Source organism: Rana temporaria, chromosome 12 (assembly GCF_905171775.1).
Source record: "Rana temporaria chromosome 12, aRanTem1.1, whole genome shotgun sequence".
NCBI lineage: Eukaryota > Metazoa > Chordata > Amphibia > Anura > Ranidae > Rana > Rana temporaria.
Window position 1 is genome coordinate 106,080,530 of NC_053500.1, and position 27,033 is coordinate 106,107,562.

Sequence of the window (27,033 nt, forward strand, 5' to 3'; positions counted from 1 at the left end):
GAAAGAAAGAAAGAAAGAAAGAAAGAAAGAAAGAAAGAAAGAAAGAAAGAAAGAAAGAAAGAAAGAAAGAAAGAAAGAAAAGAAAGAAAGAAAGAAAGAAAGAAAGAAAGAAAGAAAAGAAGAAAAGAAAGAAAGAAAGAAAGAAAGAAAGAAAGAAAGAAAGAAAAGAAAGAAAAGAAAGAAAAGAAAGAAAAGAAAGAAAAGAAAGAAAAGAAAGAAAAGAAAGAAAAGAAAGATTATATAACCCTCCCCTACTCTATCCAAAATTAGGAAAAAGTTAATAAAAACGTTTTGCCTATAGTTACACCTTAATGCAGGGAATGCATTAGGGTAAAACAAGGTTTTGTCTGTAGAACCAGTTGAACCCCCATATAAGCCAGCTAATTTTAAAAGTATTTTTTAGGGTTTAATATGCTTTTTTTTTGCCAACAGTAGCTGGCCAGTAATAAGCCTAGAGTCCCCATGTAGAGATCGGAAACGCCATCATTAGATTTGGTGGTTGCATTAGTTTTCTCATTTTGTTTTCTCCTGGTGATAAGCCCCTTCTACACCGCTCCTCCTGTGTTCACATTTATTATCAACATTAACGGTTTAAGATAACCGCATTTGCAGCGCAGCTTTTTATATATTTTATTATTATTACATTCCTATGTTTGTGTGCATCTCACATGGTTAGTTGCAGCAGCAGTCACGTTCATTTGCATTTATTTTATTTTTGACTATATCACACTGAGACAGCGCAGTATTCATTCCACATACATATACTAAATACATCTATCCCTACACAACAGAAACACTGGAGAAGACATTCTGAAGACCAGTCAAAAGCTTTGGGGTTCCCCCACTTACAAACCTGTCCCCTGGCTTAAACTCTCTGTACACCTTGCCCTTTTTCTTCTTTTTGTGTTTCCTCTTTAAGTTCCGTATGGACAGAGGAATGCTCTTTTTACGGCCAGCCCCACTGCCGCTTTTTGAGGAGGTGGTCGAGCTGGCAGAAGAAGTCACAGAGCTTGTGTCATCGGTGTCCTCAGCAGCCTCATCATCTGCATCCTGTTCATTGACCTGAAGGGGGAAGTCCTGGAACATCTCCTGGATGTTGTCCAGCAGTTGGTCCTGTACAGAGGACTCCTCAGAGGCTGGAGCCTTTGGTACTTCTTTACCATTGGTGGCATCGTTCTGTTTACTGCCTCTCTCAGCCACTTCAGATGCTGGAGTGTTAGAGTATCTCCTGAATAGCTCTGCTGGGTTTGAGGATGCTTGTGTACATGCGATGATTTTTACCATTTGCTTTTCCGGCATCTTGTCCCCTTGCTGAAAGGAAAACCAAAATTATAAGCAAGTTTTTCTTAAGACTTCATTCATCATGCATCAACATGGACATACTTTATCATTTACTTTTGTATAGAGTTTTAGGTGGCATGCACACCGGGGCGTTTTTAATCGTGGGCAGAATCTCTGCGATTCTGTCCACGATTTCAAAACGCTCTACTAAAATGACAAATCGCACAACATGAATTTCAGATGCCATTCATTTTAGTGGCACCTAAAAACGTGGTGCGATTCTGGCACGATAAATCACGCTGTAATTTCGTCAAACTGCATCATCCTACTCTTGTCGCTGTAAATAAGCTCCTGTTCTTTTTGGGTGACACGCTGCATGTGGTTTGCAGTAAAATTCATCATGCGACAATCGAAGCAGAACCGCACCGCATTTTTAGGTGCCATTTAACCTCTTGGGACCCGCGCTATAGTCAAATGACGGCTACAGCGCGGATCCCAAAATCCAACTAGACGTCAATTGACGTCCGCCCCTTTGGGCGTTCCCCGCGTGCGCTCCAGAGCGCGCTGCGGGGAAACTCTGTGTTGGCCGTGTCCCTTGGACACAGCCAATTACAGATCGCCGCGAACGGCCAATCAGAGTGGCCGTTTGCGATGCGATCTGTGCGGCCAATGAGAGATGATCTCATATGTAAACATATGAGATCATCTCTCATTGCCGTTTTACACAGAGACAGCGTCCTGTCTCTGGAGAGGAGACCGATCTGTGTCTCTTGTACATAGAGACACAGATCGGTCACCCCCTCTCCACCTACAGTTAGAACACTCCAAGGCTACACATTTAACCCCTTCCCTGCCCCCTAGTGTTAACCCCTTCAATGCCAGTCACATTTTTACTGTAATTGGTGCATATTTATAGCACTGATTGCAGTATAAATGTGAATGGCGCCAAAAATGTGTCAAAAATGTCCGATGTGTCCGCCATAACGTCACAGTCCCAATAAAAATCGCAGATCGCCGCCATTTCTAGTAAAAAAAACGAATAAAAAATAATAATTCTGTCCCTTATTTTGTAGGCGCTATAACTTTTGCGCAAACCAGTCGCTTATTGCGATTTTTTTTTTTTTACCAAAAATATGTAGAAGAATACGTATCGGCCTAAACTGAGAAAAAAAAATGTGTTTTGTTTTTAAATTGGGATATTTATTATAGCAACAAGTAAAAAATATTGTATTTTTTTCAAAATTGTCGCTCTTTTTTGTTTATAGCGCAAAAAATAAAAACCGCACAGGCGATCAAATACCATCAAAAGAAAGCTCTATTTGTGGGGAAAAAAAGAACGTCAATTTTGTTTGGGAGCCACATCGCACAATTGTTAGTTAAAGCGACGCAGTGCCGGAAGCTGAAATTTCACCTGGGCAGGAGGGGGGTATATGTGCCCAGTAAGCAAGTGGTTAAATGAATGCCATCAGAAAATCATTGTGCGATTTGTCATTTTAGCAGAGAGTTTCCCCTCAGATTTCCCCTCAGATCAGTAGACAACTTTTTAATCAAACAGTAAGGCTGCATTCACATCTGGGCGTTTGAAATCATGGGAAGAAAGGCTGCTAATCTGCCCGTTATTTCAAAACGTTGTGGTTAAAATGACAAAAAAAAAAAAAAAAAATCGCACAACACGATTTTCAGATGCCTTTTTAGGTGCCATTGAGATGCATGGCATCTGAAATGCGGTGTGGTTTTGCCGCGATCAATTGTGCTGCAATTGCAGCAAACCAAATCACACGACGTTAGTCGCCCAAAAAAAGTTTTGTTTTTATTTAACAGGTAATTTTTAAACATTTTTTTTGAAAAATTAAGGCACTTTCATAAAACAGGGAAGAAAAAAAAAAAAAAACATACCAGGTAAACAAAAAAGAAAGCATAATTACAAACATCTTGCAACCCACAGATCAAGCCATTCCTCTTGTGCGAGACCTTTCAATAAAACGATGGATTTTCCATACAAAAATGTTTCCAGGTTTACCAATTTTAAATCAGGACAGTGAGCTACACATTTATCATAATAACCCAGCATATATTACAATCAGGTACATAAAGAACCCATTGATAGAGATCTCTATGTGAGATAGATAGATAGATAGATAGATAGATAGATAGATAGATATCTATCTCTATCTCTCTATCTATCTATCTATCTATCTATATAGATATCTATATATATATATAGATATATATAGATATCTCTCAAGGGCGCTCCGCATGTCAGGACCTAGCAAATAAAGTGTTTTGGAATGGATAGGCATCCTCAAACACTTCAGGCCGCACTCAGAGAGACAAAGCGTTCTCTAATGATAAACGGAAAAACAAACAAAGGCCTCTAAGTGCAGAAATAACAATTTTAATATCCCCAAGAGGATTAAAAAACACTTACAAGATGAGATGAGCATGTGGTAAGTGTATCCAGGTGATGTTCCGATGGCAGGAAGGTCCAAGTATTTAATACTTCCAGTAAGATCCAGGAAACAGCCGGTGGACGCTGCAGGCTCTGGAAACACAATAGCGCTGTCTGGGCCAGTGTGGAGTATGGAGCTTGGAAATGTCAGCGGGACAAAAACCAGCATGGACGCGTTTCGGAACTGCTAATTGGTTCCCTCTTCAGCCAATTCATTGGCTGAAGAAGGAACCAATTAGCAGTTTCGAAATGCGTCCCTTTCTGATGACACTTCCTGTTTGTGTTCCATGCTGGTTTTCATTTACTACATGCGCCTTCTCATCTTCTATCTTGTAAGTGTTTTTTAATCCTCTTGGGGATATTAAAAAGTTTTTTTTTCTGCACTTAGAGGCGCCTTTGTTTGTTTTTCTGTTTATTATAAAGAACCTATTGGCAGTTGGTTCCTTTAGCTGCCCGGGTCATCCCTCTGCGACTGAGTAGTTTTTGTTTGATACTATATATTTTTTGTGCATTTTCTTACATGCTAGCTATGAGTAAGCACTGATTGTAGTGCGACAAGCTTGCCATGATTTATGCGACAATAATGGCAGAACGTCACCACGTTTCTAGGTGCCATTAAGGTGAATGGCATCTGTAATTCGAGTTGTGCGATATGGCATTTTACCAGAGTGTTCGCTGCGATTCTGCCCGCTATTCCAGATGCCCAGGTTCGAATGCAGCCCAAGTGATGGAAAATAACCAGACAATATAAAATTCTGACACCACTCTGTATAGGAGAGAAATAATAGCATACCTTTCTGGTGCTGGATACTTCTCCCAGTAAGCAGTTCTTCTCCAGACTCTCACACAGGATTCTAGGAGGTTCCACCATGGTTGGGATGATGTACAAGCACCTCTCTCCCATCTGCTTCTGGGCGTGATCAAACGGGCCAAGCCTCTGTACTCTAAAACATCAAACATTACTTGGCATAAGACTTTCACATTTTGCATGATTGCTTTGCCATATAATTGTCATTATACTTAAAGTGGATGTAAACCCAAAACTTTTTTTTTTTTTTTTTGATGTCACAATGTAGAGAATAAGATTTCCTATCATCTGTGCCCAGTCTTGCCACCCAGAGTTAATCCAGCGCTGAGCAATCCTCTTTATTGTTCAGTGAAATAAAACAGACTTCCAGATAAAGACCAAAGTCCTTGCTTGAGTGACAGGTTATTTACATATCTCGTGCACTAGCTTGCAGACATGCACAGCTTCTGTAAAGTGCACAATTCACATCCCCCTCCCCTCTCCTCCTCTCCCGTCCAGCTCTCCCAGGATTGGCTGTCTTTCCTGTGTTTTGATTAAATGTTTTCAAAATATGGGGTGATCCACAGTTCAGTGTAAACAGCCATCAGAATAGACAAGAAGCTGTGCATGTCTGCAAGTTAGTGCACGAGATATGTAAATAACCTGTAACTCAAGCAAAGACTTTGGTCTTTATCTGGAAGTCTGTTTGATTTCACTGAACAATAAAAAGATGGATTAACTCTGTGTGGCAAGACTGGTTTACATCCACTTTAATATTGATGTTATACATTAGCCAAAAGGAGCGTTGGCTGGTTTAATACAATCACCCTTCAATAACAGCAGTTGAGATATGATCAGTCGGACAATGCACCATGTTCAATGAGTCACCCCTCTGGGAGAAGGAGTAAGGCTACTTTCACACCAAGGTACTTTACAGGCGTTTTAGCGCTAAAAATAGTGGCTCTCCCGTCACTCCAGTGTGAAAGCCAGAGAGCTTTCACACTGGAGCGGTGCGCTTGTGGGGCGTTAAAAAAAAGTGCTGAAAGCAGCATCTTTGGGGCGGTCTAGGAGTGGTGTATACGCCGCTCCTTAAAGGCCCCTGCCCGTTAAAAATGAAAGGGCACTGCTGCCGAATCACCTGCAAAGTGCTTTGGCAGCGGCGCTACACAGGGGTTAAAAACGCTCCGCTACGGGGCAAAAAGCACCGCTAAAAACGACAGTAAATCGCCACTAAAACTAGTGGCGCTTTACCGCCCCAGTGTGCAACTGCCCTAACAAAAGTAAAAGCTTTGTTTGTTTATTAAAAACAGATCAGCCGTGATCTCTGGTGTGTTTCGGTTTATGTTCATGTTCTCGGCTTCTCATCACAGTACACAACCATTCTCTCACGAACGGCCAGTTTATGAAATCGAGATCTGAAGATCTAACAGCCGTTACTCCCAGAGGAGGAGAATCGTGTGTGCATTCCCAGGGACATCCTCCCAGAATAACTTGACCTCGCTGTAGCAGTATTTTTGCTATAGCGCAGTCAGCAACAGGTTAAACTTCAATTTCACTTTTTGAACTTGGCTGCACCGTAACCTCACATTATCTCACGAGATTACAGGCAGCCCACCCACTTTTACACTGATTTTGGCCGTTTTCAGGAGGAAACACTTTGTTCTCAGTGTTATAAACCGGCTGCAGGGGAGATGTTTTTTCTCGGTGCAGTTCTCGGAGGAAAACTGTCAGTTTAGTAAAGAACGGGAAGATCTCTGGTGTCTACAAAAAAAGGCAAAGCTAGTCACCAGTACCACTTGTTTTATCCCTGCAGCTGACCATTTCCCCATTACAGACCTATCATGCCTTGTTCAGCGCACGGTTTGTTTGGAGGTGGACATTACCTTTTTACTGGACCACCAAAAAAAAAAAAAAGAATCTACTGGCCTCTTTATTGTCTGTGTAATAATCCGTACCGATAAGAGACTCTGTCCATTAATAACTGAAGCATAGTAAATGGTTTACTATGCTCCACGTTGGAAACAGCCCCTGTCTCCTATTCATTAATTTAGGTGGGGCTGCACGATTCTGGCTATAATGAGAATCACTATTTTTTTTTGCTTGAAGATAGATCACGATTCTCCCAGCGCAACATCATCTTTCACATTAACCACTTAAGACCTGGACCATTATGCAGGTAAAAGGACCTGGCCCCTTTTTGCGATTCCGCACTGCGTCACTGGCTCCCAAACAAAATTGGCGTCCTTTTTCCCCCACAAATGGAGCTTTCTTTTGGTGGTATTTGATCACCTCTGATTTTAATTTTTGCTATATTTTTTGCTATAATAAATATCCAAAAAAACAAAAACAAATATAAAACATTTTTTCCTCAGTTTAGTCCAATAAGTATTCTTCTACAAATTTTTGGTAAAAAAAGAAAGAAAAGTCGCAATAGACATTTGATTGGTTTGCGCAAAAGTTATATCGTTTAAAAAATAGGGGATAGTTTTATGGCATTTTTATACTAGTAATGGCGGCGATCAGCGATTTTTTTCGTGACTGACATGGCGAACACTTGACACATTTTTGGGACCATTGTCCTTTTCACAGCGAAAAGTGCTATGCACGGATTACTGTGAAAATGACAATGGCAGTGAAGGGGTTAACCACTAGGGTCCGCTGAGTGGTCAAGTGTGCCCTAAGGGAGGGATTCTTACTGTAGGGGGGTGTGGCTGGGCGTGCGACGTCACTGATCGTCGTTCCCTATAACAGGGAACAGACGATCAGTGACAAGCCACAGAGAAGAACGGGGAAGGTGTGTTTACACTCATCTCTCCCCGTTCTTCAGCTCCTGTGACCTGATCGCGGGACACCGGCGGCGATCGGGTCCGCGGTCACGGAGCTTAGGACAGGGTCACGAGCACGGCGGCGCACGCACGACCCACGGCTGGACACTTAAAATGTGTGTGTCCAGCCCTTCTGCAGACGTATATATTGGCGTTAGGCGGTCCTTAAGTGGTTAAACAAAATAATTGGGCTAACTTTACGTTTTTTTTTCTTATTCTTTGAAGTGCATTTTTCCCCCGAAAATTGCGTTTGAAAGACCACTGTGCAAATACAGTGACAAAATATCGCCATTTTCTTCCCTAGGGTCTCTGCTAAAATTATATATATATATATATATATATATATATATATATATATATATATATATATATATATATATATATATATATATATATATATATATATATATATATATATATATATATATATATATATATATATATATATATATATATATATATATATATATATATATTTTTTTTTTTGGTTAAAATCGGTATATTTTGCTAGAAAATTACCCCCAAACATTATATATATATATATATATATATATATATATATATTTTATTAGGGCTGTTACTGATCAAAATATTTCTGTTCGACTAATCATTTTTTTTTTTTTAATGAACTCATTTCGATTAATTATAAACGCACATACAGATCCAACTACTTTTAGCTGATCTCCTTGCAGGCCGATTCCCAGTGCAGCTACCAACCACTGGAAAAATGGATAGCAGGATATAAAAAAACACACAAAAGGCAGCGCTTGCTGGGAATAGCATTAAAAAACTTTTATAGTCTTCAAGTAGGTAACAAAATAAATATTGCACTGGAGATAAAATCGATGTAGCTACATAAACTGTAAAAATGGTGTGAGTAATACCAAACAGTACCAAAAGCAGTCATTAAAACATGTAGCGAAGTAGGATACTGGTATAAAAATGTGTACAACGATACCACTGCTGAATCCAGATGAGGAGAGGTTAACATCAGTCCATCGGGATGTAGATGTCCCATAAAGGGAACTATCACAACTCCCAGTGGATGGTTGTAGAATCCCAGGTTGATAGAGGGAAGTGATAGGAAGTGTAACAGCCCTTGCATGTGGCAGATAGTAAGGTCCCGCCGGCATGCAGATATGAAGGCACAGCAAAGGAGCCCTTCAGATGGACACGGCAAGCCCCGCCGGTGTCCGTGACGTCACTGGATCTCCGACAGAACTCCCTGAAGGCCCAGAAGCTGGCGGAGAGGTGAGTACCAATCAAGAATTTTAAAATCGATCAAAAAGATTTGCGGAAATTACCCTTACAACCCCTTTAAGTCTGGCCAGGATACCTCCTCTACCAGCCTATCAAGGGAGAACAGCAGCAACTGGAAAGTTTAGAAAACTCTTGTTCAAAGCCAGTTCCTGCCAATAAAGCGTCAACCAGCAACATCTGTAATAAAAGGACTGATGCACTGCTTATAAGGAATGTTTAGTAGAGCAATGCCAGAAGAATTCAAGGTGCTCTCGCATTTCTCAGTTGTATTTTACAAGGTTTGACGTTAAAGCAATTAGAAGAAGTCAGGAAAATGAAACACTAGAGAAATGCCGGAGATGCTATGAGAATGCAAGAAAGATCAATCCATTCCAACCTCTGCCTTAGTGGTCTTGCAAAGCAATTAATCAAATCTAAAATGTCTTGGAGCGACAGGCTGGAAAAAAATTAGATGAAGACCTGCTGCAAACAGATACATGTGCCGCAGCTTGGAAAATATTCAGAGCTGGATCATCCAAAAGGACACCTAGGCAGGAGCCTACAGCCTGCATGTCCAGGGGGCCCCATGTTGCCTTAAAGCTGCATTAAGCCAAAAACAAAAAGTATTATTGAAGATTAGCAATTATTCGATGTGGCAGCAACATTTGTTTTCTCCTCTTTGGCTTTATCCCGGTGATTTGGCCAGTAACACACCTCCTGTATTGGTGAGACCACTCTGGAGGAATAAGCATAGGGAGTACAGCAGCATAGTCAGTCTAGGGGAGGGTAGTCTTACAATTCTTAGCAGATTTAAAGGGGTTGAAAAGGTACAATTTTTTTTTCCTAAATAGTTTCCTTTACCTTAGTGCAGTCCTCCTTCACTTACCTCATCCTTCAATTTTGCTTTTAAATGTCCAATTTTGCTTTTAAATGTCCTTATTTCTTCTGAGAAAGCCTCACTTCCTGTTCTTCTGTCTGTAACTCCACACAGTAATGCAAGGCTTTCTCCCTGGTGTGGAGTGTCGTGCTCGCCCCCTCCCTTGGACTACAGGAAAGTCAGGACTCTCTACGTTGCAGATAAAGGGAGCCGTGTGTTAGTGGGCATCCCAACTCTCCTGTAGTCCAAGGGAGGGGGTAAGCACGACCAGGGCCACCATCAGGAGTAATGGGGCCCCTTACACAGCTTTAGGCATTGGCCCCCTGGAGCAGAGAACCAGGGGGGGGGGATGCTGCCACCGCTAATTGAGAAAAGCGGGCCCCCCCCCCTTTTTTTTTTTTAAAAGGGGGGGGTAGCCATGCAGGACCATGGGGACCTCCAGACCCCTGGGCCCTTTAATGAAAAATAATATATGGCAGCATCCCCCCCCCCCTGGTTCTCTGCTCCAGGGGGCCAATGCCTAAAGCTGTGTAAGGGGCCCCATTACTCCTGATGGCGGCCCTGGTCGTGCTTACCCCCTCCCTTGGACTACAGGAGAGTTGGGACGCCCACTAACACACGGCTCCCTTTATCTGCAACGTAGAGAGTCCTGACTCTCCTGTAGTCCAAGGGAGGGGGCGAGCACGACACTCCACACCAGGGAGTTACAGACAGAAGAACAGGAAGTGAGCATTTCTCAGAAGAAATAAGGACATTTAAAAGCAAAATGGAAGGATGAGGTAAGTGAAGGAGGACTGCACTAAGGTAAAGGAAGCTATTTAGGGGAAAAAAAAAAAAAAAAAAAAAAAAAAAAAAAAGAAGTTGTACCTTTACAACCACTTACAAATTGAAAGCAAACTCCAGCTCACACTTCATAATCAGTTTTTTCCCTCCTTTCGGGATAAAGGTTTTGCATGAATAAATAAAAGCTATTAATTTTAAATCATAACTGCCAGTGTTAGTGGTTTGTCTGCAGATGAAGAATAGCCATATTAACCACTTAAGCCCTGGACCAATATGCTGCTAAATGCCCAGAGGCGTTTTTACAATTCGGCACTGCGTCGCTTTGACAATTGCGCGATCGTGCGACGTGGCTCCCAAATAAAATTTGCGTCCTTTTCTTCCCACAAAGCTTTTTTTTTTTTTTATGGTATTTGATTGCCTCTGCGATTTTAATTTTTTGCGCTATAAACAAAAATAGAGCGACATTTTTGAAAAAAAAAATCAATATTTTTTACTTTTTGTTACAAGAAAAATTGAATAAACTAAATTTTAGTCAAACATTTAGGCCAAAATTTATTTAGCCACATGTCTTTAGTAAAAAAAAAATCCCAATAAAAAAAAAAAAATTTGCTTCCTAGCGGCAACAGTGACACTAATACAGCGATCAGAAAAATGATCGCTTAGTGACACTGGCAATAGGGTGTGAAAGGGTTAACTAGGGCGGCAATCAAGGGGTTAAAACTTTATTAGGGGGGGGGTACGGGGCTACCCTGGACCTAACACTAACTGGCTGTCACACTAACTGTCACACTGACACTAAATGCAGTGATCAGTACATATTCGATCACTGCATTCAGTGACAGTGTGACAGGAGGGGGTGATCGGAAGGGGTTAAGTGTGCCTATGTGTGTGGTGTCAGTGTAGTGTTGGTGCGACTTACTGTGTGAGTCTTCTCATCTCGGCGGTTTGAAAATACCGCCGAGATGAGAGCTGCATCACTTCCTCTGCCTAGGTTTACATTTTACAGGCAGAGGAAGTGACACGGCGGAGGCTCGCGGGATTGGCTGGGAGCGATCACGAGGAGGCAGACAGAAACAAACAGCCGCCCCCTCGAGTCGGATCGCTCCCGCAGGTAAGCCGCCCGCCGCGGAGGGGGTCCCGATCGGACCCCCGACCCGCTAGAAGGCAAGGACGTATATATATATATATATATACACACACGCCCTTCTGCCTGTACGTGCCATTCTGTGGACGGAAATAGTCGTGCGGCGGGCGTTAAGCGGTTAAATAGACGGTTACACACCTGAAGATTTGGGGAAGGAAATAATCCTACTAGTTCTGATTTTCACTCTAAGAACACTTACTTGTGCACATTCTCCTGGGTAATAACACTAGATGGAGGGTCCATAGATTCTGTACACCCCAGACAAAAGCTTTTCGTCATCCACTTCACTCTCACCTCAGTCACTTGTACCTGAAAAGAATAGAGGACAGAGTTAGCAGACAGAACTATTGAGATAGAGAATTATTCCACTGAACAGATACAAAGCAAGCAATATAATGCACCATGAATAGCAGATGTATTTTAGATGTAGGCGGACAGGAAAACTAGTTCTAGCGCTCACCTCTTCCACGCTCACACGGAATTTGCTCTTGGCACTCAGGACTGGTTTCACGCCAGACAACCACTGGACATTAGAAAAGACTTTGGAAGGGCCAATAAGCACTTGGCCAGGATAGAACCCATAAGAGTCATCAAAAAACACACCCTAAAAACAAAATAGGATTTAGAGATTGCCAACAATGGAAACAAAACTATGACATTGAAGTAGATCTAAATGACACTTCATTTTCTAAAATTACTTTGCATCACTTAATAAAAATTGAGAAAAATCGCAAGAAAAAAATCTCCAGAGTACAGGATTCCAGAAGTGCCTGACCTCTGTCGTTAGGCAGGAAAAAACTGAGGCTGCTAGAGCAGGGTGTGAGTTATACCTGGGGGGGCCACGCCCCCTGGGAGGAGCTGCACTGAGGAATGTGATGTTAACACTTAGGCCGGAATCACACTAGTGCGGTGCGAATTTCAGCTCTCTTATCTCTGCAGAGAGATAAGAGAAGTGTTCAGCAGATTAGCAACGTTTTAGATACGAATTTGGAGACCTGGGAGAAGTTCCAGGTGAGAGGAGAGTGGGGGAGAAGTGCATTGAGCTGAATGAGAGAAATTCCTGAAGAGAACTGAACACATCTGCGAATTAGATGCGTACCCATAAAAGATAATGGGACTGAATTCGCACCTGAGCAGCACCGCAAGACATAAAAACCGCACGCGGTTTGGAGGCAATACGCAGTGCGAATGCATCGCACATATGTGAACCAGCCTCATTGAAAACAATGTATTTTGAAATGTCCTGCGAATTGGATGCAGTTTAAGCCGCACTCAATTCGCATAGGTGTGAACCTGGCCTTAAAGTGCCTTTTTTCTGCCTAAACTCTCCTAAAGGAAGCGGATATAACCCTACTGTCAAAGGATGCTGTGTCCGTCCATCATCGGAAGAGAAAATCATTTTCACTTTTTATCCTCATACTTCTAGCATTTTGGTGCTGCCGACCTTCTCCAGTCACTTCCTGTCTACAGGCCCCTTCAGAGTCACATCATTGCTATGGATCGGCTTCATGATAGCGACAACCGTGGATCATGCCTGCACAAATACGTGTTTCCCCAAAAATAAAACCTACCCCGATAATAAGACCCATCGTCATTTTCCAGGAGGGCTGCAATATAAGCCCTACCCCGAAAATAAGCCCTAGTTTAAAATGCTTGTAAAACCCTATAAGCCACTCCATTATAGTAGGATATAATGTACAATGTGTGCGTTTCTGTAATATAATTGCGGGGAAGAGAGCTCCGGCGGGTCAAAAAAGCACAGAGCGGCGATATAATGAAGGTATTTGGCACAATTATATTACAGAAACACACACACACACATTGTACATTATATACACACTTACTGTAATAGAGTAGATTATACAAGCATTTTGACTCAGTTCACACTTCACAGTGGGGATTCCCGTCAGGCAGGGGGAGAGAAGACCACACATTTCATGGCAAGGCCTACCCCGAAAATAAGCCCTACTGTTTCTTTTGTTGCCAAAATTAATTTAAGACCTGGGCTTATTTTCGGGGAAACACGACAGTCTCAGAATGGCTTCTTGTCGTCGACACCAGAGCAGCTTATGACAGGGTGACAACCAGGGCTCAAGTCCTGCGGGAACGCGTGGGAACGGAGTTCCTGCACTTTTTTTTTACAGCAGGAACGCAGTTCCCTTTGCAGGACTAGAGCAGCCGAGAGCAGCCGGGCCGCCCGAGCCAATCCTTCACTAAGCGGCGATGACCAGCTCGAGTCACTGTCAGGGGCAGGCGAACCTTAGTAATATTTTATGTTACTGGCCACTTCCTGTATATGGATTCATCGGGTAGTGTGCGGGTATTCCGTCACTTCCTTGATGCCGCAATGTCTCATGGGAGCTTTTGTCATTGTTCCCAGGAGACATTGCGTAGGTCTGTCGCGAGTTATCACGGGATTTAGTAAGAACTTGCTTACGGCATCGAGGAAGTGATGGAATACCCGCACATTACCTGATGAATCCATATACAGGAAGCGGCCAGTAACAAATGTAGCGCCCCCTTACTTTCAGTATGGGCACTACGCTAAAGTTAGTAGGGAATGGGAGAGTTATTTTGCTCCCATTCACAATTTGCTAAATTTTGGGCTGCTGTCATTCCTGAACTGTCCTGTAGGTCAGTCTGCGCTCCAGGGGTGTCGTTTCCACCCCTGGGTGACAGGTGGCGCTAGAGGGGTTCTGCCGGAGCCGCTTTTCCCCAGCAGCCAATTGGAGGAGTTTTTCATTGCGGGGCATGCTGGGGGAGGGTATATCTGTGGCAGACGCCATTTTGTGTGGTTTTTCCGCGGGTTCCAGGGTGGATCTTGGGTGGGAGTTCCCACACTTTTTTCCCCAGGACTTGACCCCTGGTGACAACACAAGAGCACAAATGAGAGACAGTTGCCACCCCATAACAGGAAGTGACTGAACAGGTAACCTTTATGGCAGGATCACTAAAATTATTATGTTAGTCCAAGCTGCAGAATTAAAAAACACTGAAAACAGATTTTGAGATTAACATCTCAGTAACCACATTTATATTTAGGCAGATATAGAACACACGTGTTGCAGTTCTGTATTCAGCAAATATAGCATTACAAAAAAAAATATGTATACTCCTATGGTACCTACCAATTCACTTGCTTGGGGACAAACATCATATAATTTAGAAGCATCTTCTGTGCTCATTGAACATCTGCAACAGAAGGGGGAAGGAAATGAACACGTAATCAATAGAAATACAATATACAAGCATGGATATCATGAAACCCAACCATTTATATAGAAAATACACCATTACATGACTATAGTGCTTTTCAAGCATATGGCAGTACCTGGCTCCATTTGACAGCTTTAAGACAACTTGATTCTTCAGATCAAAAACCTTTCCCAACCAGCAGTTGTAGGCAATGTAATCTCCATACATTATAGGCTAAAGAAAGGGAAAACTCAAAGTTAGACTTGAATTCACCAAGACACCTACCTGACCGCCATCACCTCCGAGTACAAGAAAGCACTTCAACGCATACATTTAAGCAAACAGTAATGGGAACTCAAAAGCAAGAACCCATAATGAACAGTTTGGACCATTTTAGTCACATGAGCAAAAGATTAAATCCTATTGGCTGCTATTAATATTGATTTTGTTTCTCCTATTTGCAAAAAATTCACCATGTCAATTCCAATGAGCCGCCATAAAACACTATTGTAACATGACATGAAAACAGAAAGAATGCGCCAAAGTATAGCAGACTTGCAACGTACAGTACTTGGCTACCAGCAAGGAGTGCTAGGCGGATGATGCTGCCAAAACGTATGGCACAGGGGTAAGCTGGTCAGATCTAAAGTACCAGTACGGATGGATAGGCTAGAGCTGGCCAAGTTATATGCTCCTAGTATGTGAGTTAACAGTGTACCAGTGACACAAGGTATACTTTCACTTGCCATGTTTTATTGGAATAACCAAAAAACACACAAAGCGAACAATTATGCCCCTTTCACACTGAGGCGGGAGGTGCGCTGGCAGTAAAGCGCCAGTATTTTTAGCGGCGCTTTACCGTCAGAATTGGAGGTATTCGGCCACTAGCGGTGTGGTTTTACCCCCCCTAACGGCCCAAAAGGGGTTAATACCGCCCGCAATGTGCCTCGCTGTCGGTATAGCCGCGGTTTCCCATTGATTTCAATGGGAAGAAGCGGTGGAGGAGCTCCAAAGATAAGGCTAGCAGGACTGGAGTGGTCCTGCTAGCGTACCGACCCAGTGTGAAAGCCTTCTGGCTTTCACACTGGAGAAACAGCAGCCGCTGTTTCAGGTTTGCAGCGCTATTTTTAGCGCCTGCAAACCACCCCAGTGTGAAAGGGGCCTTAGAGTTAGACTGTCACAAAGAAGAAGGGCAAACTGTTGTAGGTAAAAGTGGTGTAACTAGGTTTACAACCACTTTAATACCTGCAGGTAAGCCCATAATAAGGCTTACTTGTAGGTACTGGAAACCTCTCCTAAACATGCATGGTTTAGGAGATATTTACCATATATGCTTGTGCCGACGTCATCGGCGCATGTGCGGGAGTGACGTCACGCGACTCCGGACAGTCACAGAGTCTGAGTCCATGGCCCTGGAAGGAAGAGGGGTGAAGATGGATGTGGCCACCAGCAGTAACATTGTGGCTTCGTTTGCAGGTAAGCAAAACATAATGGGCTAGTATGCGATGCTTTTACTTTGCAGGGGGGGGGGGGGGGGGGGAGGATAAAGAAAGGAGGAAGAAAAACCCATCAGGGGAAAGGCTGGAGATTCGAGTATGACAAAAAAAGTTTGGGAGGCTGTTGCATATATGGGTCCCTTTAGGCGCCTACCTATCCTGTATTATCTCGAATAAAAATTGTGTGAAAAAAATAAATAAAATAAGAAATAATAAGTGTTGCTCATATGGTTGTGCAGGGTGTTGAATGTGTGTAAATCATTGGCGGTCGACAATTCAAAATCATTTTGGCAGGTAAAACTTGCTTCAGTTTGCTTTTAATGCAATAGTGCTTTCTTCAAACTACAATATTACTTTTTAATTTTGCCCGGAGTTCTACTTTATTTGCTAATACGGCTCATATGCAAATAAGTGTGTATACCAATACAGTACAATAATCGTTGGTCCACTTTTTGTACCCATCTGTTGCACGTTTTTTTTACTGCAAGTTGCATGCTGATCAACATCTTACCCAAATGTGTTTTAGATCTCTGCTGTTGACGGTGTGTAGGAAGCAGTTGGTCCCCACCAGTTTCACCATACATTCTATATTTACGTCCACAACTGTGCCACATTGACTGTCCTAGGAAAGAACAGCAATCAAAGTTAGGGTTTTGCTTCAACAGAAAGAAAAGAAAGAAGGCAGAGTTACAGACACAAGTGGGGTTATTTGTGCAGGCAAATAAAGCACTCTACCCTAGAAGGGCTCACACCCATCTGTCAAATATAGTGCTTGTTTTCTTTAATCCTACCGGTTCCCTTTTCTTGAATCTCAGCATTTTCTCAAATGGTATTTTACTGTCATGGTGAAGGGTGTCCCTTTTGTGGAAATTAGAATATTTTCTATTTTGTAATAAATACACTGCAGCGTGTTTCTCCTTGGAGTTACTTTTTCTTGGTATTCCTATATCCAAATCCATCCTCTCTTTCAAGTTATGGCTTGTTACCCGTGTGTCTCCATTCCGTCATATGCCCTGGAGCGGCCTTGCCAGCTATTAGCAGGAATCCATTAAAAGGAGGAGTCCAGCCTGAGATTTTTAGGCTGGGCTTCTCCGAGTCACAGGAGTGCAATCTGTTTTGCACTCCTGTGACCTGTTTTCAGCGGAGAGCTGTCTGAAATCCGCTCTCCGCTGGCGTCACTGCCATCAGTCGGGGCAGCGCGTCATCACGACTTCCCAAGTCGGGATCTGCCAGCTGCCCTGATTGATGGCAGTCTCAGAGGCTCAGCCTCTCATTGCCCCTCCACTGCTCGGCGCTCCAATGAGTGTGGAGAAGCAGAGAGGAAAGACGCTGACTAACAGTCAGCGGCTTTCCTCTCGGGGATCTGTGATAACCGAGCCAGCGGCGATGTTCGGTGGCTCGGTTCTCAGTGCACAGACTGCAGGGGACAGATGGAGCATCGGTCTGATGCTCCATCCACCGAGGCAAGTATGAATCTGAAAAAAAAAAAAAAAAAAAAAAAAAACTGGAAACCAATACTTCTCTTTTCAGTAGCAATGGAGCTGGTGTGCCTGTGCTTTCCATGTATATACTGCCCGATTGTTGCGGCTGATTGCACTTACATGTTGTAATGGCAGTCTGTACGGTTTTGCTTTTTTTTTTTTTAAGAAACAAAAAGAAAAAAAAAAAGTAGCAATGGAGCTGTAAGGACACAGATTGACAAAAAAAAGTCAAAAAAGTGCTGGTAGAGAGCTCCCTCTGCTGACGGAGGAAGGAGAAACACCACATTTTCTACAGCTGCAAGGCTGAACAATGTGTCCTGTTATAATAGAGAAGCTATTCACAGGACAATATTGGGATGGGGAAAAGGGAATTCTAATTGCATGCAAAGAATGAATGTGACCAAAGATAAACGCATTATGCAGAATCCATTGATGCGAGTTCAGGTGACATCTTATAAAAATCATGGTTCAGGTAAACCATGTAATAGAAAGTACAGATGTAGCCATTACTGAACTCTTTCTGAAAATGCTAGTCAACTGGCTGTAAGCAGAGCCTCTGACTTTAATATAAAAAAGTCGAACTAAAAAAAAAATATTTTTTTTTTAGTTTTGGATGAGTGGAGAGGGATTAAAACACCCGACAGTTTTTATTGCAGTCTGTGCCCCCGTTAGAGGAGATTTGCCCTCTATTTTTTCTGAAGCTCGCTTCGCAGTGCCCAAAACAAAAAATAGGCCTACAGTTCCAATACAAAGAAGGGTTCCCCCACAAAAGCAATAGGTCAAGTTTGTGTGGAAGACCTTTGTCCCTCTAAAAAGTGATTCACAGTGGTTAATTTTTCAGAGGCGCTTGACAGGCAGTGAGATTGTAATGTGTTGCCTCCTCAGCACATGCTTTAGATACCCAACATGTCAAACCTTACAAAAAAACACACACACACACACACACACACACACACACACACACACACACTTAGCACCCAAACTTGTCCATAGTTGAGTTTTAAATGCAAAAAAAAATGAAAAGGAACACTAAAGGCAAACTTTTTTTTTTTTTTTAAATAACAAACATGTTATACTTGCCTCCACTGTGCAGCTCATTTTGCACAGAGTGTCCCCGAATCCTGTCTTCTGGGGTCCCTCGGCGGCTCCTCCTCGCAAAAGCTTTCCACCTTCATGCGAGCGAGCTTGTATGGTGGAAAGCTTTTGTGAGCGCGCTCCCATGATACAGCGGCGGGCATAGCCGCCGACTGTATCAACCGTACCCGGCACGCCGCATCATCCGCTGTGATTGACGGCAGTGCCAGCCAATGGCTGCGCTGCTATCAATCCGTCCAGCCTAGCCAATCCACGGCCAGGCTGGGAACCGAAGAGGATCATGTGGATGCACGCGGGACTTTTGAGGGGTCAGGTAAGAACATGTTCGGGGGGGCCGGTACTATCGGATGTTTTTTCACCTTAATGCATAGGATGCAATAAGGTGAAAAAACATTTACCTTTACAACCCCTTAAAGAGTCAGCAGCTACAAATACTGCAGCTGCTGACTTAATATAGGGACACTTACCTGTCCAGGGTGTCCGCGATGTCAGCAGCCAAAGCCAATCTGTCCCTCGGGGGCTGCCGCCATCTCCAGTAAGGGAATGAGGAAGCCTTGGGGCTTCACTTCCTAGTTCCCTACTGCGCATGTCGCTCTGCGCTCTCCCACTGGTTCCTGCTGTCTTCTGGGACTTGTGCGTCTCCCAGAAGACAGCAAGGGATGGACGGAGTAGGCGCCAGACGTGGCATAGGTCACTGCGGTGATCTATGCCCGGAAGTGGGAGCAAATACCTAGGATTACACAGGTATCTGCTCCCTCCTCCCCCTGAAAGGTGCCAAATGTGACAGGTGGGGGGGGGGGGGATTCCAAAAAGCGGAAGTTCAATTTTAGGGTGGAACTTCACTTTGACTGTTTGTTCAATTGAAGTTTTTGTATGTAGACACCAAGCCTAAGTGCAGCCAAAATGTGATGGTGGTTATTACAACCAATGTATGAATACCCTTGTGGCTATAAAATGTGACAGTCAGCACTTCCCAAACAGGAACTGAAGTGTTATTTAAAAGCTTCAGCAAAGCTGCTTGAAGTGTGCTAAAAAGCTTTGCACATACCTTTCAAAAGCTTGCCATACACACTGATCAGCCTTAACATTATGACCAATGCTTGTTAAAGTGAAAAACATTTACTATCTTGCATCAATGGCTGGAAAAGTGGGTGGGATATATTAGACGGCAAGTAAACATGTTTTCCCTATAGTTAAAAAGTAAGAAGCATCTTTCAAAAAAAAAAAAAAAAAAAAAGGGTGAGGGGTTGGACCGCAGCAGTAAAGATTTGAGTGACTTTGACAAGGGTCAAATAGTAATGGCTAGAGGACTTGTTCAGAGCCATCCCAAAACTGCAATTCAATAGTGGCCAACACTCTCTGATGAACATGGGGAACGAGGACTGGCCTGTGTGGTCTGATGCCATAAATGAGCTACTGTAGCTCAAATTTCTGAAAAAGTTGGTTCTAATAAAAAGCTGTCTAAAACACAAAGTGCATCTCAGTTTGTTGCGTATGGGGCTGTGTAGCCGCAGACTGGTCAGGGTTCCAATGCTGACCCGTGTCCACAGGCTAAAGTGCCTACAATGGGCATGTGAGTATCAGAAGTGCACCATGGAAGAAGGTGGCCTGGTCCGATTCATCATGTTTTTGCTTTTACATCATGTGGCTGGCTGGGGGTGTGTGTGTTGCTTACTTGGGGGGGGGGGGGGGGGGGGGAAGAGATGCACTACAAAGAAAGCAAGACAGCAGAGGCAGTGGGATCCTTTGTTTACTAGAGATGATGCCTCAATGGGTTATTACTATTTTGATGGAAAAAAGGGGGACCTATTCAATACTAGGCGGATGGTCATAATGGTATGGCTAAGCGGTGTACCAGCTGTAGACCTGTGGGGAAGCCTAATGCCGTACATACGAACGGAATTTCCAATAAAAAAAAAAAAAAAAGAAAAAAAAATCAGGCAGAATTTTTTCATCGCATATTCCGACCGTGTGTGGGCCTTATCCGAGGCTTTCTTCCGTCGGAGTTTAGAAATAGAATAGGATTTTTTTTCTTATCGGAAATTCATATCATCTGTGTGGAGCTTCAACGGAGGAAAAAACATGCATGCTCAGAATCAAGTCGACGCATGCTTGGAAACATTGAACTTCATTTTTCTCGGCTCGTCGTAGTCTTTTACGTCACCGCGTTTTGGACGGTCGGAATTTGGTCTGACAGTGTGTATGCAAGACAGCTTGAACGGAATTCCAACTGAAAATTCCATCGGATCTTATCCCCATTGGAAATCGTGATCGTGTGTACAGGGCATAAGAGTAACATAAACCAAATATCTTTTTTTTTTTACAAGGATATAAGAAAGTCGGATGTACATTGTTATGTGCTTGGTGGACAATGGAAATGCAGCATTTCTGTGTATATTTCCAGTTTCATAAACAATCCCTAGATGAGCCTTTTTCAACCAGGGTGCCCAGGCCTGGGGTGCCTTGGCAAAATGCCTAAAAATTTACCAAAAGTTGTATACAAGCCAGTGGGGTGGATCAAGACTTCCTTTAGTTACATAAAGCCACAGGTTCACCGTCCACCATTACAACCTTCTAGTCACTAGGTTAACAACCAATGACATTGGTTGATAAGGAGGTCAGGGCACCTGCATAGGGTCATTGTTTATCCTTTCCCTGCTCCATTTCTTCAGCACTGGAGTCACATTAGCTGAGCAAGGAAGATAAATTGGAGTAGAAGAGAAAAATTGGAATATTAGTACCAGTGTGCAAGGATGTATTTGTTTTGGAAAAATAAATAAACCTACAATTTTGGGTGTCCTATCCGTGTGGTTTTTGCTGCATTATGTAAAACTTTTAGAATAGGTTTTTTTACATTTTAAAATGGGGTTGCCTCGAGGCTGTCCATAATTTAAAGGGGATGTAAAGATACAATTTTTTTCCCCTAAATAGCTTCCTTTACCTTAGTGCAGTCCTCCTTCACTTACCTCATCCTTCCATTTTGCTTTTAAATGTCATTATTTCTTCTGAGAAATCCTCACTTCCTGTTCTTCTGTCTGTAACTACACACCGTAATGCAAGGCTTTATTCCTGGTGTGGAGTGTCGTGATCGCCCCTCCCTTGGACTACAGGAGAGTCAGGATGCCCACTAACACACAGCTCCTTTATCTGCAACGTAGAGAGCGTCCTCACTCTGCTGTAATCCAAGGGAGGGGGCGAGCACGACACTCCACACCAGGGAGAAAGCCTTGCATTACTGTGTGGAGTTAGACAGAACAGGGAATGGAGGATTTGTCAGAAGAAATAAAGGACATTAAAAAAGCAAAATTGAAGGAAGGATGAGGCGAGTGAAGGAGGACGGCACTAAAAAGATAAAAGGAAGCTATTTAGCGGGGAAAAAATTGTTTTACCTTTACAACCCCTTTAAAAGGGTGACTTGACAAAAAAATAAAAGAAGGTTGGGAAACACTGCCCTAGATAATGCATATATTAAAAAAAAAAAAAAAAAAAAAAAAGAGAAGACACACACCTCTAAAAGCTTATGCCCTGTAAAATGTTAACGAGGAAGTAAACATGTGTAATTTGTACCTATAGGTAATGTAAATATCTCCTAAATTTGCGCCAGAAAGATATTTACTGTACCGATGTAATCGGCGCATGCACTCTGAAGAAATGACCGCTCGTGCCGTTCCGTCAGGCGCGTGTGCCGTGAACGGCGGCTCCCGAGCGCAATGTGTGGGAGTGACGTCGCGTGGCTCTGGCCAGTCAGTGGGAGTCCACGGCCCCCGAAAGGAAAAACGGGCGAAGATGGATGCGGCCTCCAGCGATGCCTACTAGCACATTATGCCTTTACTTTGCAGTTAAGAAGGGAAGAAAAACCCATCAGGGTTTACTTCCTCTTTAAGGAAGGATGTCCAAGGCACACATTATCATCCATCACAGAGCACATGTTACCTTTATTCCAAGTCGGTGTACAACATCTCTGGGCACCAAAGAGCGATCTTGCAGGTTCAGCTGGAAAATGAAAATAAAGGAAACGGTTAATAAAAAATAAAAAAACACGATAAATGTTCACTACAATTCTCCTTTCCTGAAATGGCACTATGTCTGGGAAAAATTATAGCGTGTCTGCTCTTTCACCTCTAGAAGGCAGGACACAAATGCACCTCAAATGGGCTGGTGCCATTTTTCTGTGATGCCAATGACGGAATGTAAATCCTACACCCGGACTATAAAGCCTTCGGCTCTAAATTGTATGCATCACTGGTGGTAAAAAAATGCAAAAATGGGAATGACGTGCTTACAATCCACATGCAGAAGGCTTATCCAGTCAATGTTCTGCTCCAGGCTACATTTACTTCCACAATTACAATGTACACTTTCAATGCTACAGTTTGGGTGCTCTGTGCATTCCACTCTGTATGCTCAGTTTTACCACCTGCCACCCACTGAGACGGTTTTATTAGGCCCTTTTTCAACACAGACGCCTTCCATTTTGATCAACAGGGATATATCCAGACCCCCTGCTGATCAGAGCAGGCAGATGATCGGTATGTGTATGCTCAGTTTATGCAGAGTAGACATGGACAGCTCTATGGATGGCTAAGTGTAAACGCACACGAAACTGTACGGAACGGCGTCTGGTGTGAACTGGCCCTTAAACTGTAATCTTGGCCACCCTCACGCTGATATTTCTCCAACATGCCAATTAAATCATTCTAGGACTAATGATAGGCAATTCATGCCCAGCTGTTCTAGCTTTTATTTCTACTATAACTATCATGCAGAAAGTAATGCACTGTTACAAGCTTTATATTATACACTATTAGATTTTTATACGATTGGCTTTATTGTTAAATAAAGTCTTAAAGAAAGCATCCCCTGCAGCCTTGCACACATTCTCATTTTGTATCTCTGCCAACTGGGACCAAACTGTAGCCTGAGACTTCAGATTTGTACCCCATGCTTCAATACATCCCTAGGATATTACACCAAGCCCTAGTTCACACCATTACAGCTTTGAAATCATGCCATTTCAGCGTGATTTCAAAGCTGCACATCAGTGTTTGCACTGCCGATTTCTTTGCCGCTTCATTTAAACAGAAGTCTTTAAAAGTCACAATGACATCAGTAAAATGTAGTACAGAAACCTGTTTGCCCCCCCCCCCCAAAATGTTGAGCAAGAGACGCCACTAAATCAAAAGACTTGAAGTCGAAAGTGTTCATGCACTGTTGTAAAAAAAAAAAAAAAAAAAAAGAAGTAAAAAAAAAAAATTTAAATTTATATATACATGTGTGTTTTTATACGCAGTCACATGTAAACTTGTAAAATTATTAAAAACAAATATCGGTCTTCTGGTCTTGCCACATCTTACAGCCCCTTCTGGACAGAGGTGCATCGCATTGTTCAGAAGTTTATGGATCGGGAGGTACTGGCAGCCCCCGAGTTCTTCCTTCTGCATCACCACGGGATCCCGAGCAAGAGCTATAGATCTTTGTTGCCGCTCTTGATCACTGCAGCAAAAAGTTGCATCCCCCTATTCTGGAAGCAGACCAAGCCCACAGTCAATGGCCGTTTGGTTAAAGAAAGTAGCGGACATTCATGCAATGGAGGACTTGGTGGCCACGGAAAAAGGCCTAAATGAGAAATTCTCCAAAAAATGGTTTCACTGGCAGGAGTTCATGTGGTGGCTTGTGGTGGAAATTGCTATTGTTTGTAGACAGATGTCCCCCAGTGTCGGTTTTGCTGTAATACGCTCATGTGAGCGCATACAGAAGTCGGTGGAAGACTATCGGCGCGAAAACCTTCCTGTGGACACAGCAGATATGTTTGCTCTTTTAGGGATGTTCATTTATGCCTCACCAAGAGGCTGACCACTTCTTGGCGACTGAATTTAATGACTCGGAGCAAACAGATCTGCGTACATGGGAACTATAGCAGAACTATACGAAAAATTATGACCCACTGAGCCATGAGAGCACGGTTCGCGTCATTGGAAGCAGTTAGTTGGTTTGCACACGGTCTTGTACAGAGCAATCTTTGTAGTGTTCGAATTGTGAGATATCCATCTCACAGAAAGCATGGCTCTGCACCTGACTGTTTGAACACATCACTGCTAGCATTCGATTTGAATATATACATGTCTGATTGGTTGTCTGTGAAGTCACCACCTTCTTTTGTTACTCATGTTGTTGGTCACATCCTTATATGGTCATTTCCTGTGTGGAGGTCACATCCTTTGATGTCACTTCCCATGGAGGAAGTGACGTTACATCCTGTGATGTCACTTCCCATGGAGGAAGTGATTGGCTGCTGGAGCCATCACTTCCAGTTTGTGAAAGCTCCCCAGACAGAGTGGGTATGACTGGTACTACCCCCCCCCCCCACCTTTTTGTTTTCTCTTACCCTCGTTTCCTTCTCCATCCATTTCCTCTTTTTTCTTCCCTCTGTTTTCCACAGTGTCAGCATGGGAGTGCTGCGACTGTGGTGCCGGTTGGTACCGGGCTTCAATTCTCACTCTTTAAAACGGCATGGGCCGTTAAACAAAAAACAAACAAAAAAAAGCGCATGCAGGGTGCAGAAGACAAATTATGCAGCAAGAACAGTGAGGTTAAAATTTAAAGCGGGTTTCACCCTAATATATCTATATACTGTTATATCCAGCATACTGCTGACATCAACAGTATGCTGGATTTATTTTTTTCAGGCTGTACTTACGTTTTTTCGTTGTTTTCACCCGGCTTCCGGGTTCTCGCTCCCCCGGGGAGTAGGCATTCCTAAGACGACGCATAGATGATTGACGTGCGGGTAAAGCGCGTCATCGCCTTCCGAAAATATCCGAGGGGGACTCGGCACTTTACGGCACCTGCGCAGTCAGCTCTACACATCAGGCGCCGTATAGCACCGTAAAGAGCCGAGTCCCCGTTGGATATTTTCGGAAGGCGATGACGCGCTTTACCCGCACGTCAACCGTCTCCTGGGAGGATCAACACTCACTCCCAGGAGACATTGCGCAGAGCTTCCCGTCGGGGAAAAGGAGCGACACGCCCACTCCCCGCAAGGAAGAAGACCCAGAAGTGAGGCTGAAGACAGGCAAGTGTACACATTGAAAAAAAAAATGACAACACTACAAGCCTTTATTAAGGCTGCAGATAGGTTAGCAAAAAAGTTAATTTTGAGGGTGAACCTCCGCTTTGAAAGCAGTTTATTGCACACTTAAAAAAATTTTGAAAAAAAAAATAAAGGCATGTGAACCTCAAGCAGTGTTTCTAGGAATAAAAATACACACAACAAGCCTATCACTGTGAAAGCAGCAATGCAGGGGAATTCTACAATGTGCCATTCCTGGGGTCAGTCAATAGTATGGAATATAAAAAGAGCCAACCACGTAAAAACGGATTTGGATCACAATACCCCCTTAGGGAAAGGACCCCGAGGGCCGCGTTGGTGTAGCAACCTCTCTAGAGATCACAAATGCTATATTTACTGCCACCAACTAATGTGACCTATGCTACTGCACAGACAATAGGTTCAATGAAAACTATTTGTGCGTTTTAACAAAAAGTGAATCGTCTTTCTTCGGCTGGTTCTCTCTGGAACTGCTGACTGCATCAGCAATGGAATCAATTCCTGTGGTGTAAAAAGGTTTGTGCTGCTGTAGCTGAACATGTGGGCTGCCTGCCAGAACTTTCCTAGGATACAATGCAGACATACTGCATCAGTCTACTCCCTATCCCCGTCTGTAGCGAGCCGTCACCTGCCTTTGGCAGGACATTGCAGAATCTCCTAGAAAACTCTGATAAAAGAGCATACAATTACAGCCAGCAATGCACACATTGGTGACAAAAAGAGACATTTTATGCCATCTGCATTAAACTAGATGTAAACCCCAACAGAATGCCATTTAAAAGGGTTCATTCACACGTATGCAAAATGAGGCGCGACAATACGCAGGCAAAAATTGCTTCATGTAATGTGTAGTGTACAGGGACATTAACGCTGCTAGGGCTGACAATATCAGAACATAAATTGGTGCAGATTACGACCTGTTGGTCTAGTCTATGGCCCTCGCACACAATGGTCCTCGGCAGTCATCCATGGATGAAACACGCACTGCATTAAAGGCTCAATCAAACCAAGAGTGTGCAAGAACACATTGTTATTGACATTTCAGCAGTGACCAATAAGGCCCTCGCTCATTGCCCCTATGTACATGTCAGCATAAAAATGTACATGCGTACCGGTTATATTTCATCCAAAATGAAAGCCCTGGATGCAGCCGTGTCCCATTTTAAATTTTTAATGCTGTTCTATGCAGAGGAACATTTCCACCATACCTCCTAACTTTCTGAGATGGGAACAAGGGACACCCATCAGCAAAAGTATACAGGCATAGGACACA

General features: G+C 43.2%; 1 protein-coding gene across 1 annotated transcript in view; it reads right to left on the reverse strand.

Moving 5' to 3' along the window:
* UBE2O (ubiquitin conjugating enzyme E2 O) overlaps positions 1-27,033 on the reverse strand; it is a 92,040-nt gene that overhangs the window by 43,947 nt on the left and 21,060 nt on the right. Inside the window, exons 2-9 of the mRNA XM_040330096.1 lie at positions 22,586-22,645; positions 16,588-16,698; positions 14,717-14,814; positions 14,514-14,577; positions 11,846-11,989; positions 11,585-11,694; positions 4,524-4,674; positions 854-1,311 (exon numbers count right to left, since the gene is read on the reverse strand). Of these exons, the coding sequence (XP_040186030.1) occupies positions 854-1,311; positions 4,524-4,674; positions 11,585-11,694; positions 11,846-11,989; positions 14,514-14,577; positions 14,717-14,814; positions 16,588-16,698; positions 22,586-22,645 (1,196 nt within the window). The remainder of the gene's footprint in view (positions 1-853; positions 1,312-4,523; positions 4,675-11,584; positions 11,695-11,845; positions 11,990-14,513; positions 14,578-14,716; positions 14,815-16,587; positions 16,699-22,585; positions 22,646-27,033) is intronic.